Genomic DNA, 20917 nt, shown 5'->3' on the forward strand with positions numbered 1-20917 from the left:
CATCACACCTGATTGGACGAGCGACAAAATCTTGCCATGTTAAGTGGTCAGATGGGTGGGCTGTGTCCATTTTCAGAGCCATTCGTTTTCAATAAGAGGAGAGTGGGCAGATCTGACTGGTATAGGGTTAAGTATTGCCAGGGCAGGGATTAAAACCTGGGACCTCTCTAACCCCTCAGCCATGAACCCCGCCCCCTGGTACGAGTAGGTCGGGAGTGGCTTATTGTCAGTATCAAACGGTAACACGTGGTCCCCGTTACAATGCGGTAGACCCCTGGAAGATGGATTGCTGAGATGGAGCGCCAGTGTGCCACACCTACCATCAGCTCCCAGTACTTGCCGCATCCAAGCCGCGCTACTCATACGCTGAGTTGGCGGTGCCCGTGTTCGAACCAAGCCCCCAGAACGGCTTGTAAACATTGAAGCCGCCCTACTGGCCAAAGCTGGAATTTCTGGCGGGGTGAAACATACATGCACGAGCATAAGAGCGCGCCGCTGGGGTCTACAATAGGGTTCAATGGACGTCGACGTCGTTCGTGACGTCATTAAGTCTCGACGTCAAACATTTTGTCCACTAGGTAGTGGCCAATTTCCCCCAGAATGCACCTGGATTAGCTACTTCCGCATGCTTCAAAACGCCACTGAGCACTTGCATTGAAATGATAGCTGGGGGCGGGGCCGGTCCGCTCTCTATTATATATACTAGAAGCTGGGCCGCCCTTCGGGCGGCCCAGCGTCTAGTCGGCGACCTGGCCAACTCGGGAACGATGTAAATAGAGAATGAATGCCCCGCCCTTTAATGCAAACCCCATTATACCTGTTGTCATAGGACCTGTTTTGACCATCTGTTTGCCTGTGTCCATTTATGCCCATATATGGAGATATCTGTATCTGTCTGTCTGTCGGCGTCCATTTTGTCCATATATGGAGATCACTGCAGATATAGTTCTGGGTCCATTTTATGCCCATATGCCCATATATGGAGATATTTGTCTATTTGCGTCCATTTTATGCCTGCCCCACCCTTTAATGCAAACCCCAATATACCTGTTGTCATAGGACCCGTTTTGACCATCTGTTAGCCTTTGTCCCCACCCTTTAATGCAAACCCCAATATACCTGTTGTCATAGGACCCGTTTTGACCATCTGTTTGCCTTCTGTTAGCCTTTGTCCCCACCCTTTAATGCAAACCCCAATATACCTGTTGTCATGTTGGCGACCTGGCCAACTCGGGAACGATGTAAATAGAGAATGAATGCCCCGCCCTTTAATGCAAACCCCATTATACCTGTTGTCATAGGACCTGTTTTGACCATCTGTTTGCCTGTGTCCATTTATGCCCATATATGGAGATATCTGTATCTGTCTGTCTGTCGGCGTCCATTTTATGTCCATATATGGAGATCACTGCAGATATAGTTCTGGGTCCATTTTATGCCCATATGCCCATATATGGAGATATATGTCTATTTGCGTCCATTTTATGCCTGCCCCACCCTTTAATGCAAACCCCAATATACCTGTTGTCATAGGACCCGTTTTGACCATCTGTTAGCCTTTGTCCCCACCCTTTAATGCAAACCCCAATATACCTGTTGTCATAGGACCCGTTTTGACCATCTGTTTGCCTTCTGTTAGCCTTTGTCCCCACCCTTTAATGCAAACCCCAATATACCTGTTGTCATGTTGTCATAGGACCCGTTTTGACCATCTGTTTGCCTTCTGTTAGCCTTTGTCCCCACCCTTTAATGCAAACCCCAATATATGGAGATCTCTGCACACACAGTACCGGTTGCGGAAAACTCTGATGTCAGACATCAGCTCCGCATTCGGGGATTCATTTTATGCCCATATCTGGAGAACGCGCGTGCCGGTGGGAAGAACGGTTCTCGAGATTCACATACATACATACACATTCACAGAGATTTTTTGTTGACTCCTGGCGTACGTGATGTCAGAGCCTTTTATGAAGTGATGTCACAATGAGTCAGCGATTGTGCCGATTTCCTCAGGAACAGCCTGATGTTAACAATCAGCTCCGCGTAAGGAGATTCCGAACGTTTCGCGCCGCTTCGGGAAAACCGCATGCCGAGTCGGGCCGAGGCCCGGCACTGCACTCCGCGCCGCAGCGGGGAACGCGCGTGCCGAATCTGAAGCCGGTGGGACGAACGGTTCTCGAGATACGCGGATTACAAACAAACAAACAAACAAACAAACAGACAGAGATTTGTCGCATTTATAGATAGATAATATATATATATACTATATGGTTCGAACCCATGACCTTATGGTCCAAAGGTGAGAGCTCTACCGACTGAGCTACCCGGACACAAACAGCTAGCATGAAAATACTCTGTAGTCAAAAAACTGAAATGCTTAATCAATCCAATCCAATCCTTCATGTGTGTGCACGTACATTGTGATACCAATACTTTTGTACTTTTACTCAAGTACATTTTGAATACCAGACTTCTTAGAGTATTTCTACATCGCCGTATTGATACTTTTACTTGTGGGTACTTTTTCCACCACTGGGTGGGTGTGTGCTTGCACTGACCTGCAGTGTCCATGGTCGCACCAGCCGTGTCCGTGGCACATGTGAGGACACTGCTGTCCGATGTAGATGTCATCCAGAGCCCACTCGTCCTGTTCACCATAGTAGTTCTGAATCCACCGGAACCGGGTGGCACTGGACCTAAACAACACACACACACACACCAAATCTTTAGGTCAAGACCCAAAAGAGAAATTAGACATTTGCCCCGGACCCAACTAGTGACTAGCAGATCTAAAAGCTCGCAACGCGGCGCGAAATAGATCAGCTATTTTCATTACTTATATTTTATTTATGGAACTTCTTAGATGTGTTTGTTTGAACTTGAATTTATTCAATTCAGATATCTTTTCTTCAAAACATAATTTTCCGTCTTTTAAAATATGTATTTATTTATTTATTGTTGTCGGAAAAGAAAATGGGATTTTTACTCGTGTGACCCATAAAATTGTGTCCGTGACCCACAAATGGGTTTGGGAAACAGTGGTCTATTGGACTTTATAGAAAACACACACAAACGCACGCACACACGCACGCACACACACGCACACACACACACACACACACACACACACACACACACACACACACACACACACACACACACACACACACACACACACACACACACACACACACCCACACGCACGCACACACACACACACACACACACACAAACCCACTCACGCATGCATGCATATATCATGTGACATATGTCAGGTTATAGTGACAGTGATCAATAGGATCAATACAGTGTCAGTTATTTCAAGTACAGCTTTTATTCCGTTTCACAGATGTGGATTTACAGCGAGAGAGCAACCTTGGTGTGTGTGCGTGCGTGCGTGCATGCCTGTGTGTGTGTGTGTGTGTGTGTGTGTGTGTGTGTGTGTGTGTGTGTGTGTGTGTGTGTGTGTGTTTGAGTACATGTTGCTGCATGTATAGTGAAGATTAATGTTCATAGATGTGTCCACGATGGGTGTGGGGGGTTGGTGGGGGGAGTGGAACCTTTATGACCCCCATCAACCCTCAGCCCCCTCCTCATCATCACAGAGACTGCTTGCTGCCGTGACCCCTTGACCTCCACATGTCGAAGAATGGCATTAAAACACCTTTATTTAAGAGACGGCTGGGGGGTCATATTCAGGGGCCATCAATATGTCCTTACACGGACAAATGTGTCCGTGGAAAAAGACATGCATGGAAATTTTGGATTTCGTTTTCACACATCACAATGTTCTTATTTTGATCATAAGACCCAATTACTGAATGTCAGTCTCCAGGTTTTCTTCAAAATATGTACGACACTGATTTACTATGACACTGTGTATGGCACAAAAATGAAAATCAACAATTTGAGTGCCGGCTGATTTCTTTCAAATAGCATGATGTAGGTTCTATTACCCGGTAGGTCGATTAAAAAATAAAACATGTGTTGACTAATAACACTACAAGTTCTCAATAGTGTAAATAAATAAACTCTTATTCTGAAATGTGTGCAGCTTCAATGGGAATCGGATTGCTATTGAGGCCACCTTGACATAGCTGAGCTTGGCTTGGAGCCCCGTAATTGCTACAATGAATTTGCCGCTGCTTTTATCACATCTTGTACGATCATAATCATAATCAGGTCTTGTGAGGTACAGGGGCAGGCTGAATCCCAATCATACCATGTCTTATGAGGGATGGGCATAATGTATCATACCAGATCTTATGAGGTAGGGGCAGACTGACACATAATGGAACCATGTCTTATGAGGTAGGGGCAGAATGTATTATACCAGGTCTAATGAGGTAGTGGCAGACTGAATTATACAGTAGGGACAGAATGTATATACAAGGTCTTATGAGGTAGGGGTAGAATGTAGCCTACAAGGTCTTATGAGGTAGGGTATATCATACCATGTCTTATGAGGTAGGGGCAGGGTGATTCGTCTCCAGTCTTTGAACTCAGACGGGTGGTAGACGCTCGGTGCCGTGAACTCTGAACAGCTGGGCATTCCTGGAAGACACGCCTACACAGGAAATGACATCATCAACATCACAGCACGACGACGGCATCGTTGCAGACAGTACAGTGATGACATCGTCACAGGCAGCTGATAAGAGTTGTTGCGTCATACGTCAGTCTACGGGGAATAGGCTCTATGCACAACAGCCATATTGGAGAGAAGTAGGGTCTCTTCTCACTTCATTCACGTGTATTACCAATAATTCTAATGAAGGCTCTGTTCCATTCTGGTCAAACAGAGTCAGGGTGCTGATATTGTGCCGTTTTGGCTCACTGGAAACACTCTGCTACACCAGTGGGTCTCAAAATGTGGTCCAGGGACCCTCATGGTTCCTTGAGGGTTCCAAATATGACCCCTTAAAAGGTGTGTAAATCTGAAAGTGTACAAATGGAAACAAGTGGGCCCGTAAGGGTCCATTTCGTTCCATATACACTCTCAGAGTTATGGGGGTCCTTGAAATAAAAGGTTTGAGAAACACTGTGCCACATGAAATGGAACAGAGCCTTCATTAGTATCATTAGTAACACCTTTCAAGGATGTGAGAAGAGAATCAACTTTTCTCCAATATGGTGCATATAGCCTATTCAGACAGCAGAGATATGTTTCCACAACATTCTGATGCTCCATCATACAGATCTAAAAGCTCATCATGGATGCAACACGTTGTGAACTTGTAGATCGACAATACATTGGGCTTCGGCTTTGATGTTTGGTGGGAATTTAAGATGCATGGTCCACTCTGCTTTGAAGTCATTTTGACGGACGTGTGTTTAACTGTATGTAAGTACTTATATACAACATCATTACATGACATTAGACCTAGTGCATTTATACATCATTACAACCACTGATGCAACACTGTGGCAACACACACACACACACACACACACACACACACACACACACACACACACACACACACACACACACACACACACAGACAGACAGACAGACAGACAGACAGACAGACAGACAGACAGACAGACAGACAGACAGACAGACAGACAGACAGACAGACAGTGAGGGAGGGAGGGAGGGAGGGCAGACAGACAGACATATGGACAGACAGACAGACAGAAAGGCAGAATGGTGTCTGTCTCTTCCAGCACAGAACTCATTACATCGCATTAAATTCCAAAGGCAATAAAACTCCCGGCGAATATTTAACTGTGAATATTTAACGGCTCATGAATAATTAACGAGCCAATTGTGATGAGAGGAAATGTGCGTTGAATCACAGAGAAATCATCCGCTTTGTTTAATGTTTAGGATGATTAAGGGTAATGGGGACAATTCCTCACGTATGAAACAAAGTGTTCACATTCAAAATGCCCCCATTATTTACACATTATTACCGCGGCGATAATGGTCAAATCAATATTCATGAGCATGAATAGATAACGTGTGCCTTGTTCTGAGCCCCGCGGGGGTGACTTCTACTAAGTTCTTCTCTCCACGTCACAAAAAACTAAACCATGACGCTCTGTTCTTCTAAAGGAGTGGCTGACCCTAATCACTTAAACCCTACATGGTTGACCGGAGTCCTTCAGGGCTCTGTGCTAGGGTCTGTTCAGTTTTCTGTTATAGTAGGGAAAGCTTTCGCAGAAAATGTGCCGATCGACAAGCACACAACGCGTTGCAACGTGTTGTGTCTGTTACTCAGGGACACAACATTTCCACTCAGACATTAATAAGGGACATACACTGCCGGGGCCATGAACGACTTAAGTCATCAAACTGCTTTTATGGCGGTTTAACCTAGACTGTGCTCTCCAGCACCTGTAAGTGATGCGAGGATGTTTTTCCCACCGGAGCTGAGCAGAGGCCACGCCCAACGCGGAAGTGCCGATTTGGCCGATAAATTATTATAGTTATTGACCGCGACGGAGGCACGCCGTCTCAAGTGGCCTTGAGCCACTTTAACTCACTCGGCCCCACCGAGTGAGTTAAAGCGAGCGAGTCGCCGGGCAGAGTGTTGCGAAGGTCGCTTGAGCCGATAGTAAATAATGTTTAGGCGAGGTACTGGCCAATCATAGCGAGTCCTTGCACAAGCTCCTCCCCCTCCTCTCCTCAGCTCCAGTATGTCACTTGTGTAAGTGATGCAAGGACTTCCCATGGAATTCCCATGATGCAACCAGAAATGACGTCCAGAAGAAAATATGTATCTCGGACTTTTCCCAGATTGCGATTTTGGTCAAAACAAGCCTTTTTTCTACGCCCATAACTAAAGCATGCACGGATGGTCATGGTTTTCTCTTCCGGGTGAAAGAAAAGATGATGGTCTGCCCCTCCCGACAGCTCAATGTTGTCGTTGTCGTCGAAAATAAGGTAAGATCACTGAATGACCATTTGGTGGGGATATCCAAAGCAGAGACATTGGACACGTCACGTAACGTGATCTCACCTCTTTGACCAGGTGCCAGGTGAGGCCGTGATTGGTGGAGAACTCCAGGCGGACTTGCGTGTCGATGTGGGGGGAGGGTTCCCGGCCGCAGCCCATGACCAATGAGAACTGCAGGCTGTAGGAGGCACCGATCTGCATGGACTGAGTCTCTACGTAGCGGATACTGGAGCCGGGACTGGGCTCGCCGGAGAAACTGCAACACACCATACACTTTACTATACAGTATATAAAGATGTAGGCTACATAACATGTACGTATGTACAGGAGGTAGGTAGTCACGCGGTAGTCGCACATCAGGTCTTAAGTTGACTGACTATTTAATAATATAGCGCCTGCTGGCCTACCGGTCCAGGCGCATACCACATAGGCACTGATGCCTGACAGCGTGTTGCGGGTTCGAGTCCCGACATTACGACTGGACCGTAACCCTTTAAGACCTGGAAGCTATAGTTTTAGGGTTATGTATCGTACCTTAGGGTCCAGTCGTGCTGGCAGTAGGCAGATAGCTATAGTTTTAGGGTTACATATCGTACCTTAGGGTCCAGTCGTGCTGGCAGTAGGGCTGGACGTGTCCCAGGTAGAAGCCCAGGCTCTGGGTGACGTCCAGGACGTTGCTGAAGTCCAGGCTGATGGTGTTGAAGAGGACCGAGGTCATGCTGATCTCGTCCACGGCCCAGACGTCGCGGCCCCGCCCACTGTGGTACGGCTGCCACCAGCGGAACTGAACCCCGAACTTCCGCGCTCCGCTGGGCAGCTCCACGGACACGATCCTACAGCAGGTGACGCAGTCACGAGTCCACACGTTTGTATACTTTTATGTTGTATTGGGTGCAGTGGGGGTGGAAGTACTCATAGTGCTTAAAGGTGGGGTAAGTGATAAAGTAAGTGTTAAATGGCTCCATATTGTGATAGTGCTCATTGCTATAGTGCTTTCAGTAACAGTGTTAAGTAGCTCTATATTGTGAAAGTAACCCTGTTACTGAACATATTAACTCTATGGTAATTATTAATAAATAGCTCTATCCACAACTTTCCAACATCCCATCGTGCATTGCGCAGAATGTGCAGGCAGCTTCCGGGGCCGCAGCCGAGAGTGATCTACAAGCTCACAACGGTTGCATTTGTGATGCGACGTGAGCTTGTATGTCTGCTGTTAACCGGAAGCAAATAATGCTACAGTAAATTCTCGCTGGAACAGGTGGATGTTGTGATAGTATTCATTGCTATATAGTTTTTATTCAGTAACAGGAGTCTACCTGTCTCTACAGCAAACGTCAGAGGTCCGCCCGCCGGCCTCTAATACCTTAAGCCAATTGTATTAAAGGATGGTGAAAATAGCCAACCTACAAGCGTGTTTTCAATGAGAAATAGTGACTTAAAATGTGCTCTACCGTTTGGTTGAGAGAACTGTTGGGGAAGACCTTGAAATGTGAAACACTGCACTGAGGGGGTAGAAGGGTTTCTAAAGTACAGCTCACCTGGGTTCATGGAAGCCCTGGTAGGCGTAGTGCTGCAGCAGGGTCCAGGTGATGCCGTTGTCTGAGGAGTAGTGCAGAAGGACGCCCTCTCCTGGCTGGTCCGGAGCAGGACACGAGCTCAGCGTACTGCGACTGCCCAGCCTCAGAGTGAACTGCAAATACCTGCGCACACACACACACACACACACACACACACACACACACACACACACACACACACACACACACACACACACACACACACACACACACACACACACACACACACACAAACAGAGATAAAGAGAGAGAGAGCAGCAAGCGAGCGACAGAGTTTGAACTTTAAGACCACTTCATTAAAACCTTTCTCCCAATGCCATGTTTTTGCAATACAAGAAAAAAAACATGATCAAACGATTCTGTTCAACTACTGAATACCCATGATTGGACCTGTCAAAGCACATAAGCAATACAGAAATGTACAGAAAAAAACACAACACCACAGTCAGAGCATAATTACATCCAAGTTGCATCCAACATCCAGACAGACAGACAGACAGACAGACAGACAGACAGACAGACAGACAAACAAACAAACAGACAGACAGACAGACAGACAGACAGACAGACAGACAGACAGACAGACAGACAGACAGACAGACAGACAGACAGACAGACAGACAGACAGGCATTAGATATATCTGCCCGCATCAGGTGGCACAGAGCACTGCAACAGACATCATCAATCTTACCCAGATGTCATAACTACCTCCACCCCATCTCTCTCTCTCTCTCTCTCTCTCTCTCTCTCTCTCTCTCTCTCTCTCTCTCTCTCTCTCTGTCTCTCTCTCTCTCTCTCTCTCCTCTCGTCTCATTTGCAGAGTTCCCTGCAGTAACAATCCATCTCCCAGAGTTGGAACAGGAGAGAGAGAGAGAGAGAGAGAGAGAGAGAGAGAGAGAGAGAGAGAGAGAGAGAGAGAGAGAGAGAGAGAGAGAGAGAGATTGACAGAGCTGAGCAGAGAGCTGACTGCACTCAGCATCAATCAGAGGAGAGGATATCAGTTGTACTGAGGAGAACTCTATCTGTGTGTGTGTGTGTGTGTGTGTGTGTGTGTGTGTGTGTGTGTGTGTGTGTGTGTGTGTGTGTGTGTGTGTGTGCGCGTGCGTGCGTGCGTGCGTGCGTGCGTGCGTGCGTGTGCTAAATGCATTCCACAGCATCTGTACAGCACAAGACAGACATTGGCAGCACACCACATTCATTTTCACATCGTTAACATAAACCATAGCTATTTATTACCAGTCATTGCTTCTCAATCTGCTTCATTTTTTAATCTTCAAGGGCAACCCATAACTCTGAGATGTCAGATAAACAGACCTGTAAGGAAGGCCTCAAGTGGGGTCCCCACTTGGCACTTTGAGAACCACTGTCATAAAACACAGAGACTTAACAGACAATACTCACAAAGTGCTTTACATACAACAACAAATAAACACTACAGAAAACAACAAACAAACAAAACAAAAAACTGCAAGAAACGGGGGCCGCTCTCCATTCAGACCTGTTGCCATTCAGACATTGACTTCTAAATGTTTGAGTGGCAACACACGCGCGGCACTCGGTGCCGTGCTGTGAGCTTGTATATGTGCTATTTTTCAATAGTTAAATCCAGTGTTGGGTATCGTTACTTTGTATAGTAACTTGTTAAGTTACATCGTTACTGCCTTTAAAAACTAATCTGTTACGTTACTCCGCTAACCAATGAGAAAAGTAAATTAACGAGCTACTTTTCCCGTTCTCACTGCAGCCTGTTGTGTCTGTCAGCTGTGTGCGTGGCTGGTTGCGTGCAGCTTCAACGTGGATAATGTAATGACGTTGATCTATCCTTTATTCCTTTCACCAAGTAAATCCAAAAATAGTGTGAATCCTTCCACAGCCTTACTAAAGAGCTTCTCTCAATGTCGTGCCATGTCGTGCGTGACTGTAAATTAATGTAAACAAGACGTGCACAAAGTTCTCCTTATAGCAAATAGTCAGATGACCGCTGACTCTGGGCAGTGGTTACAGGGTAATTACATCAAATTTCATAACGTAAACTGTAGAATGACGTTAGTTATAGCACCGTTACACCCAACACAGGTTAAAGCACAAAATGTGAGTGAATCCTTGTACCCAGCGCCCAGAATTTGGTGCGACACCCCTGCTCACCTGGCCTGGGAGGAGTCCAGCGGAGCGGTCAGCAGGTGTCTCCGGCTGTCCCTGTTGAACACCAGAGCCTTGCCGCTGGCCAGCACGCCACAGCCGAAGCTCACCTCCGCCCCCCGCAGCGAGGAGAAGCTGTGGTAGGACGACAGCCGAGGGGAGGAGAAGCCCTCCGACAGGAAGGCTGGGAAGGTCTGGGAGGCCAGCTCACACGCCGGACCACTGAAACCTGGGTCACACCTGGGAGGGGAGGGGCATATCAACTCATCAGCTCATTCACTGCCAGTGACGAGTTATGACGAGTTTATTTTTTACAAGCCCTCGTCTCCATTGGCGAGTTTTGACAGATTTGGGTTTATTTAACAAACGATCACAACGATAAATGGTAAAAAACAAAAAAAAAACAAAAAAACAATTGGATTGGGTTTCCAACAGGAAACAGGATCGAAAAAACTGATATCCATTTGGCTATATTTTCATAGGATCATGTGCTCTGCCCCTGCCATGATTCAGAGAGTTTTCACTGTAACCTTTGAAAAATCATAGAATATTATTCTTCACAACAATCCACGCACCGGACACTTTAAAACACATAATAGAGTCTCAGAGAATCGGAGGGGGAAAAAAGTGTGTGCGTCGTGGCAATCCATTCCATTGTTGTTATGGGGAGTTGAATGAATGAGCTTGGTTTCGCTTTCCTTTCTGGGAATACAAGAATGGAAGGCATTATGACATTTTCCAAATCCAATACCATGGGGAGTCCCCTGGGGAGATCCCCTGCTTGGGAGAGAGTCTCGGAAACAAATAGAGACTGCCTGGCTGCTGCTGGGAAACCCTTCTGGTGGTGGCCTCTTTGCTGTGATGTGATTGGTTGTTTGATGCAATGTTGTTGATGAAACAATTCGCACCACCGATAACTTTGCCAAATGTTATACGCTAATTTGCGTCGCAGTCGGTGTGTGCGCTATAGAAAAAAGCATAAAAGTTTGCCGTCTGAATATTTCGCATTTTCGGGTCGCTTATTTGCGTCACTAATTCGCCGGTGTGTAATGATCTTCAGACTTAAAGTGGTTGGTAAGACGTCAGACTTTATGTTTCAAGATCAGTCTTCATGCCCAGTAGGAGTCTTCTGCATGAGGGGTATTTTCTGTCACAGGCAACTTGATGTAGCACTGTAGCAGCCAAGAAGTTTGCAAATCGAGCAAATTGTCAGTAATGCTGTTTTCAAGTGTTACCGACATCTATATCGTGAACATGAAATAGACAACATTTCTGTCTGTTTTATTTGAAATCACGTACACCCTGTTTTTTCAAACGCGACTAAGGAGGCGTCCTGGCGTCCTAATCATTAATAAATGATAACAGAGTTTAATGAATGTTGGACTTGTAATGATCACAGACATTAGATGTTTAATGAGTTATTAATTGTATTCAATGAGCATCACTTCTTACTTGCATCCTGTGCGTGAACAATGTCCTCTTCCTGAGCAGAACCGCAGACATGCTGGTCCAATGTACACTGTACACACACACACACACACACACACACACACACACACACACACACACACACACACACACACACACACACACACACACACACACACACACCGCCTTTCTTTACATGTGTAATGAACTAAAACATACTGACATATATACTGAATGTTGTCCTGTATGTGTGTGTGTGCGTGCATGTGTTTGTATAGTTGTACCGTTGTCCAGGGCCCACATATTAACTCTTCCTGTACCAGTCTGCTTCCAGCGAAACTGAGTGCTTTCTGTCAGCGCTGCATTGGGGAGAGGAATGGAGATCCTAGTCCACCTGCACATTAATATACATAATCAAAGCATTATAATTAAGCAATATGTGCCAAAATGTGGTGCTCAGATCAAGGTAAATGCAGAAGTAGAGCGTTCTTCCCCGGTGCTTTGGTGAGCAACTTTCATAGAAATGAATGTATAATAATATATATATATATATATATAACTTTATGGCTAGCTCTCTGGGTCTCAGAGTTATTTTATTTTTTGCCATTGAAAATCCCATAGGGAAATCATAGATTGCGAACTTTGTTCCAAAAATAAACAAATGAATATAGCGATTTTACTCATAGGCCTATGGATATGAAGCATTAACTGACGGTGAAAATAGCAGTGGTTCCCAAACTGTTAAGCTCAGGACCCAAAAGAGAAATGTTATGTTTGCCCGGGACCCAACTATTGAGAATAGCAGATCTACAAGCTCACAATGCTTCACTTCATGCCGTGTGTGAGCTTGTAGATCTGCTATTTTCACTACTTACTTATTAATTAGTCAAATATTGTATTTATGGAATTTCTTAGAGGTGTTTGGACAGTTATACAATTTCTGATTTTTTTTCCTAAAAATAAAATGATATATTTCAAAATATTTTCCATCTTTTCAAATATATGTGACTGATTTTTTTTATTTTTTTCATTTCATTTGAAAGCTGGGAATCATAGCTACAAAATTATATATTGGTTGTGGAGATTGACCCAACAGTTTTGAATATATGGCCTATAGAATGATGCCATGCAGAAATACTAGTTCTGAGATTTTCAGCTTTTAAAATGTAAACCTGCAATGACCTGACTCCGCCACATGGGGAGTCGTGAGCAATCTTTGGGTACAATTCAATTCAAAGAAGCTTTATTGGCATGTTTGTTTGAACGTTTATACAATTTCGGATAACATTTCTTTCTAAAAATAAAATGATATATTTCAAAATATTTTCCATCTTTTCAAAAATATATTACATTTTTTGTAGGATAAGATTTTTCCTCTTGTCTTGACCCACACAAATGGGTCCCGACTCCCGACCCACTGTTTGGGAAACAGTATTCTATTGGACTTTATAGAGAAAACACACACACAAACACACACGCACACATGCGCACACACACACACACACACACACACACACACACACACACACACACACACACACACACACACACACACTGGTGTGTACCCGCTGTAGTTGTCCGAGGAGTAGGTGGAGCTGTGGGGGAAGTGTGATCCTGAGCACAGCTCTGGAAGACACTCTGTGTGGAGCAGCGACCACGAGCGACCGTGATTGGTGGAGAACTCCAGACTGACACTGGCAGACAGGACAGATAGACGGAGAGACAGACAGGAAAACATGTCAGCACCATGTCACAGTCAGCAGCAGGCCCATTATGTTCTGTGATGCACAGGCCTTTTCATTTCAGCAACCCCCAAATTGATAAATATTTGGCCACAAATTATTCTCAACTTTCCAAACACAAAAATGTGCAAAAAATAGCAAACTCACAGCGCAGTACTATGCTATTTTTGAATAGCAAATGTATAAACTTTACGTGGTTAGAATGATGGCCATGATGTAGGCTATTAACAACATTCGACAATGACACTCATCATGGGTGCCTCGCACCGGAAAGTGAATGGAGCTGAGCTAACCCAGCTCATGAACAAACACTATTGGCCCTATTCTAGCGCCACCTTCAGGCCGATTTTTAAAACACATTTTTGGACACTGCTCCTACAGTTTTTGCCCTAAAATCACGAATATCACTACACAGCATGTCTACACTCATGTCATCAACATGGATCAGGAAGATTTGGGAAAAACACATTTTTGCCCTATTTGTGGAGATAAGCCACCTACGGTCGCTTATCTCCCGATTAGGGAGTCTTACTGGTATAATCTGTTATATAGGAATATAAAAGAAAACATATCACAGGTATGTAGTACGTGGGTCGGAAACACTTGGCTGCGCCTCGTGTTTCCCAACGCCTCTCAGCCGGTGTATACTACCCCGGTAACCACTTGCCTCTTGTGGCTTATTGCTTTATTAGTCACCTGTTGCTTGGCTGGTATGAGCCGCAGCCCAGGTTGATGCTGAACTGTGCCAGGTGGGTGAGGGTGCCCGGCAACACGGGCAGCAGCTGCATGAAGTCCAGGGACCACACATGACGCCCGGCGCCGCCATGTGACCGCTGCTCCACGCACAGCTGGGTGGCAGGCGTCTGCAGCGCCGCGGGCAGGGAGAGAGACACTACGGCGGGGCTCTGCATGTGTGTGGACGAGAGACATGCCGGACACCATCAGAGAGAGAGAGAGGGAGAGACTACAGCAGGACTTTGATTCATTGATTAATGCAGTGGTTCTCAACCTTTTCAGGCCCCCAAAATAATAATATTTTAACTGGGGACCCCCACCCATGCACTAAGAGTTGAGGCATTGTATTTTGTATAACACAGTTCTATTGTGAAAATAGCAGATCTACATGCTCACAACGCCTCGCAACGTCTCTAATATTTGACAATTTGGTCAATGTTTAATATGTCATTTTAGAGGTATTAAAAAGTCCTTAATTTGGCACTTTAGAAATGTGCAGATACCCTCTATACACTTAATATGTTGGTTTGTTTACTGTTGAGAGAGAAAACAATGTTGCACATTAAGTTAATCATCTGGGGACCCCCCAAAATAATTTGGGGCCCCCCTGGGGGTGCCGACTCACATCTCATCCAGTGGTTGAGAACCACCATTAATGAATACTTTATTAACAAGTTTGTTAAAAGACAGACAGAGAAAGAAAGAGTGTGTGTGTGTGTGTGTGTGTGTGTGTGTGTGTGTGTGTGTGTGTGTGTGTGTGTGTGTGTGTGTGTGTGTGTGTGTGTGTGTGTGTGTGTGTGTGTGTGTGTGTGTGTGTTACCCTATAGGAGGAGTATGGCAGGGTGTCCAGTAAGACTGTTTCTCTCCTGCCCACCGACCTCCCAAACACGATGACATCATTGTCATGGGACTGTCCCGGATCACAGTCCCCGCCCCCTGCACACACGCACGCACGCACGCACGCACGCACGCACGCACGCACGCACGCACGCACGCACGCACGCACGCACGCACGCACGCACGCACACACACACACACACACACACACACACACACACACACACACACACACACACACACACACACACAGAGTGAAATACATAATGGACAAAGGACTGACCCAGTCGGTTGGACACACATGCAGGACATCAAAGTTACAGGTTGCCAGCTTAAAGTGCTTTTCAAAAAGCTTCGTACCCATGGTGAAGTGGAATCGCAGGTTGCCGTAGGCGGTGGTGTCCAGGTACGGCGTACAAACCTCCCTCCGTCCGTCCTGGTTGAACACGAGCGCCAAACCCGACTCCACCTCCCCACACTCGGTCCCGTAGACGGCCCCCTGGATGTCCCAGCTGGACGGACAGACAGACACAACCACGCGTTAATGTCACACCTACATACACCATTAAACACGTAGCTAGCAACAGGTAGTCTTAAATGCTTGAAATCCAACTAATGTGAACATCAATACTTATGTATGTTATAATATACACGGCTTGGTTGAATGCTTGATTCTGATTGGTCAATTGCTGAATTCAGTGGTGTGAGCGATTTCTGGATAATGACCTCTAAGCACAATAACGAACCTCTCTCTTAAGGCTCTGAGCACCTGTCGGCGCTGTTTGAATTTCATTCTGTGTCCAACACGTCACAGTCAAAGTGTAATTTTCCTGCTGAGCCCGCACACACACACATACACACACTCAGTTCTCGTTACTGAACTGAACTGGCAGAAATGGAAACAAGACTGTTGATTACTTCCTGTCTGTCTCCTCTAGCTGCCCATCGGTTCAACGGTGACTTACTTTGTGGGCGGGCCCTCAAAGTCCTCCTCCCAGTAGCTCCGCCCCTCCTCTCTGTGCAGGTCGATGTCTCTGGTGGAGGCGTAGCCAATGCCCTCCCCGCCGTGGAAATACAGGGCGTTGCCTTCTGACTGGCAGGCGTGCTGGCCAATGAGAGAACAGGAAGGTGTGATCGCATGCAGTCTGATGCAGTCAGACGGCTGTGATCCTGCTCTGCTATTTATCGACTGTTACACTGAAACAGGTTACCTATGGAATTATGTGGCCAGTTTTGATTATTTTGAGTATAACTATGACAAGACATGATCGTCAACTACCTTTTAACACTGAAAAAAAAAATCCCTGTGATGCCAGGGGAACAAATCCCTTTTATGCCCATATATGGAGATCCCTGATGTCCACATCCTTGATGTGGACATCACTGTGGCGCAACCTCGCCCTGACGCCCTGAGGCGTCTTACTAGTTTACTAGGGATAGACTAATGGAGATCCAGTTGAACTAATGTAAAAGCACAGGCACAGGTAAAAGTTAAGCTGGAGTGTATGCACTTTGTCCAAGACATCTGGCCTTACAACCCAGATTCAGTTAAAATGTTAACAAAAAACAGGTTCACTTTAGCTGGCATAAAAGTTCTATAAAATCGTCTAAAATTGATTGATATAGGCCCCTATGCCTTTTAATATAATAATTTATATCTAAAGTTTTCAAATATTTGTAGTGGAGTAAAAGTACAATATTTGGATCCGAGATGTATTGGAGTAGAAGTAAAAGTACTGAAAACTGGAAATACTCAAGTAAAGTACAAAGAACAATAGAGTGTTGCCTATACATTACAACCACACTAATTAATCAGCGCAGTCAGTGAGTTAATACTGAAGTAATCTGAGTTCCCAGAAGTTCTTTTTTTCGCCACTAGGGGGGTGAGAAGAACTTCTGGGAAGAAACTATTATATCTCTGGGCTGGAAGTCAGCACAGCACAACATTTGAGTATGCGTAACTGGAGGCAAAGATGGCGCTGGAGGTTACTCATATCTAAATAAAATAAATCACAGTGGCAACACCTCTGCAGCCCACATATCGAGGTGAATCCTCCAAGACTAATACTGAAGCAGTTGATGTGTTAACATGACATTTAAGTTTATCGTGTACCTTGACGGTGGCTCCCGGGAAGAAGAGCCAGTTTGAGGTGTCTGGGGGGTCCAGGCTGTCCTCCAGCAGGGGGGGCCGGTGAGCAGCGTTGACCAGCAGGATGTTGTCCAGGCCCCAGCAGGACTCGTAGCCCTCGGGGCCCCCGGGGGCCTCCTGGGACCAGCGCAGACGCACGCCCTCTGCCCGGGAGCCCAGGGGGAGGGGCAGCAGGTGGACCACCGTACTGCTGTTGGTGGGAGCTCTGCCAAAACAACACAAACAATAAATACTGTTCCTACGAAACAGTGTGGGCTCGCTCGTGACTATATTCTGCAGCGTGCTAACTGTCATGTGAAGCTAACCAATACTCCAGCTAACACCACTCCCAGATTTTCCGCACCTCATTGGCTAAGGGCCCTGCCTTTGTACTGTCGGCGACGGAATTCGCTATATAAATAATGAAGATAACATACTGGTCTCGCCTTTCAGGCGAGCCCACAACTAGAAGTACTGTTCCTACGAAACAGTGTGGGCTCACTCGTAAAGAAATACATTTAAAAAAATAACTAAAATAAAAACTCTTAATCAAATAAATTGTTGTTTTTCCTTCATTTCTTATGTTTGCCAACGTGACTATATTCTGCAGCGTGCTAACTGTCATGTGAAGCTCAACCAATACTCCTGCTAACACCACTCCCAGATGTTTTTTTCCGCCAATTGCACCTCATTGGCTAAGGGCCCTGCCTTTGTACTGTCTGCGGCGGAACTCGGTAAATAAATAATGAAGATAACATAGTGTTCTCGCCTTTCAGGCGAGCCCACAATAATAATAATCAGTAAGACACCTAAGGGTGAAAAGCGCGCGTGTGTATGTGTGTGCGCGTGTGTGCGTGCGTACCCGATCTTCTCTAGTGTGATCCACTCATCAGTGTTGTTGGTGTTGGTCAGACTGTAGGACACTGTGATGACGGGGTCCGAGTAGCTGAACCTACACGACCCAGAGCCTACACACACACACAAACGCACGCACGCACGCACACACGCACACGCACACGCACACACACACACACACACACACACACACACACACACACACACACACACACTTACACACACACACACACACACACACACACACACACACACACACACACACACACACACACACACACACAAACCTAGAGGTTCAGTCACTAAAATAACATACCCTCAGTCACTAAACAAACCTTAAATTCAAGCCCTCCCGTTCAGTTACACACTGACCTCACATATACTACACTGAACGCCATGGCCTGGGCCTGGGCTTCAGTCCAAACTAAAGAGTTGTTGAACATGAAGACAAGTGGTGGAAAAACTACTCAAATGTTTTACTTAAGTATAATTACTGCAATATAGAAATACTCTGTTAGGGTGCCCTCACACCAAAATACCTAGAGTGGAATCCGCCAATGCATTTCAATGAGAATGGAGCTTTTTTTGCCAGTAGAGGATTTCTGCAAAAAATGCTCCATTCTCATTGAAATGCATTGGTGGATTCCAGTCTAGGTATTTGGTGTGAGGGCACCCTTACAAGTAAAAGTCTGGAATTCAAAATTTACTTGAGTAAAAGTACGAAAGTATTGGCATCAAAGTACCAAAAGTAAAAGTAAAACATGTTTGAAAATAGCCTAAGTATAAAATCGGGCTAAAATTGATTGATATAGGCCCCTATGCCTTTTAATATAATAATTTACCTAAAATCTACTTAGTAAGTAAATCTACTTAGTTAATTTACACCACTGATGAAGACATAGTAGATTCAACCAGAGAATAAAGACATTAAAGGGGTATTTCGGTCAAAAACGACTTTCCTACCTTTCTAATGATGATTCGGGAAGCTTCTGGGTTGATCCAGGTGTTGTTTGACCCATAGCAGCATTTTGTTCCATTTTCGATTTTCTCCCCTGCACCCCACGGCTCCAAAACGGCACCTTTTGGGTCGTTCCGTAATCCGGTTATTATTCTCGCTCAAAATTCACTTTTCTCGCTCGGTATCAGTCCCTCATACTGTTGTTAGCATATCCGAGCTACACCAGCTCCTGGTCGCCGCCATGTTTGTTTACAAAAAGCTCAACTCTCAACTCGCAGCCCAGGAGAGAACACTGGGAAATCCCGTTTTGTATCGCGTGACTCCCCGACGCGCGACGAACAATAAAACACAAAAATGCTCTTAGCCAAAGACAAAAGATGTAACTATGTCGACAAAGTCTGCAGAGCGATGTATGGTGTAGCCTCTTGTCTGCCTCAACCGGTAACAGGCTGTGGGGGAGGGAGGTGGAGCTGTGAGAGCAGCAGCAGCAGCAGCAGCAGCTCGTGAACGCGCGTTTCCCAACGGGTTAGGGATTTCCCAGTGTTTCTCTCCTGGGCTGAGAGTTGAGAGTTGAGCTTGAAGTAAACTAAACAAACATGGCGGCGACCAGGAGCTGGTGTAGCTCGGATATGCTAACAACAGTATGAGGGACTGATACCGAGCGAGAAAAGTGAATTTTGAGCGAGAATAATAACCGGATTACGGAACGACCCAAAAGGTGCCGTTTTGGAGCCGTGGGGTGCAGGGGAGAAAATCGAAAATGGAACAAAATGCTGCTATGGGTCAAACAACACCTGGATCAACCCAGAAGCTTCCCGAATCATCATTTGAAAGGTAGGAAAGTCGTTTTTGACCGAAATACCCCTTTAACTACAAAGGCAGAGTGCAGTAACTACGTTTTTGGACACACCGACTTATTTGTGTTGCCCAACGGTCAAATTAGCCTTCATGATATTGGGGGATGAACAATTACCTCAAGAACAGATGTACAATCAGTGTAATATCACTTTTATATCTTTATCTCTTTTGGCTGATAAGCTGTAACACTTTTAAACCCATTTTTTTGTGAAATTCGAAAACGTAGTTACTGCACTCTGCCTTTGTAGGGCAGAATAGGCTCAGCCAGAACATGGAGACATAAATAGACTCACCCAGGGCAAACTGCAGGATGGATGCAGAGCTGGTGTTGAGAGACACGGTGGTCTGAGAGAAACAATGCAATGTCATTACACAAGTTACACAACGTGACAGAGCACATTTGATAACATTGAGTGCCAGGGCCGGCTGCAGGATGAAATGACTATGGGGGCCGTTGACAATTGTGAGGGGGCACATATTTTTTATATAGGCTAGTAATAATGTTAACATTCAACAATAAAATTATTTTTATTATCTATAATACCTACAACAGATGCCAGTTTTTGGGAGCTGAAATAACAGCCGCTGCTGCTGTGCTGTGGTTTAGGCGATGTTAAATTGCGGATTAGACGGGAGTTGTGCTGCTGCACCAGCTGCGGATAATAATAATCTGATAATTATTATAGGGTGCAACCATGTTTCAATACTGTTATTGTAATCTCTATGACAATAATAATATTCAGCCAATATT

At 45.5% G+C, this 20917-nt stretch overlaps 1 protein-coding gene across 1 annotated transcript in view; it reads right to left on the reverse strand.

Annotated features, from left to right (window-relative positions):
• reln (reelin) overlaps window positions 1-20917 on the reverse strand; it is a gene marked incomplete at its 5' end in the record, with an annotated part of 143796 nt that overhangs the window by 55699 nt on the left and 67180 nt on the right. The window contains 16 exon segments of the mRNA XM_080737038.1: window positions 2559-2696; window positions 4455-4567; window positions 6969-7161; window positions 7502-7738; window positions 8447-8608; window positions 10632-10865; window positions 12078-12144; window positions 12338-12447; window positions 13619-13747; window positions 14492-14700; window positions 15351-15466; window positions 15728-15879; window positions 16333-16472; window positions 17481-17721; window positions 18358-18463; window positions 20460-20511. Coding sequence (XP_080593164.1) covers window positions 2559-2696; window positions 4455-4567; window positions 6969-7161; window positions 7502-7738; window positions 8447-8608; window positions 10632-10865; window positions 12078-12144; window positions 12338-12447; window positions 13619-13747; window positions 14492-14700; window positions 15351-15466; window positions 15728-15879; window positions 16333-16472; window positions 17481-17721; window positions 18358-18463; window positions 20460-20511 — 2399 coding nt within the window.

The sequence above is a fragment of the Nannobrachium achirus genome, assembly GCF_963921795.1.
Source record: "Nannobrachium achirus genome assembly, chromosome: 11".
NCBI classification, from domain to species: domain Eukaryota; kingdom Metazoa; phylum Chordata; class Actinopteri; order Myctophiformes; family Myctophidae; genus Nannobrachium; species Nannobrachium achirus.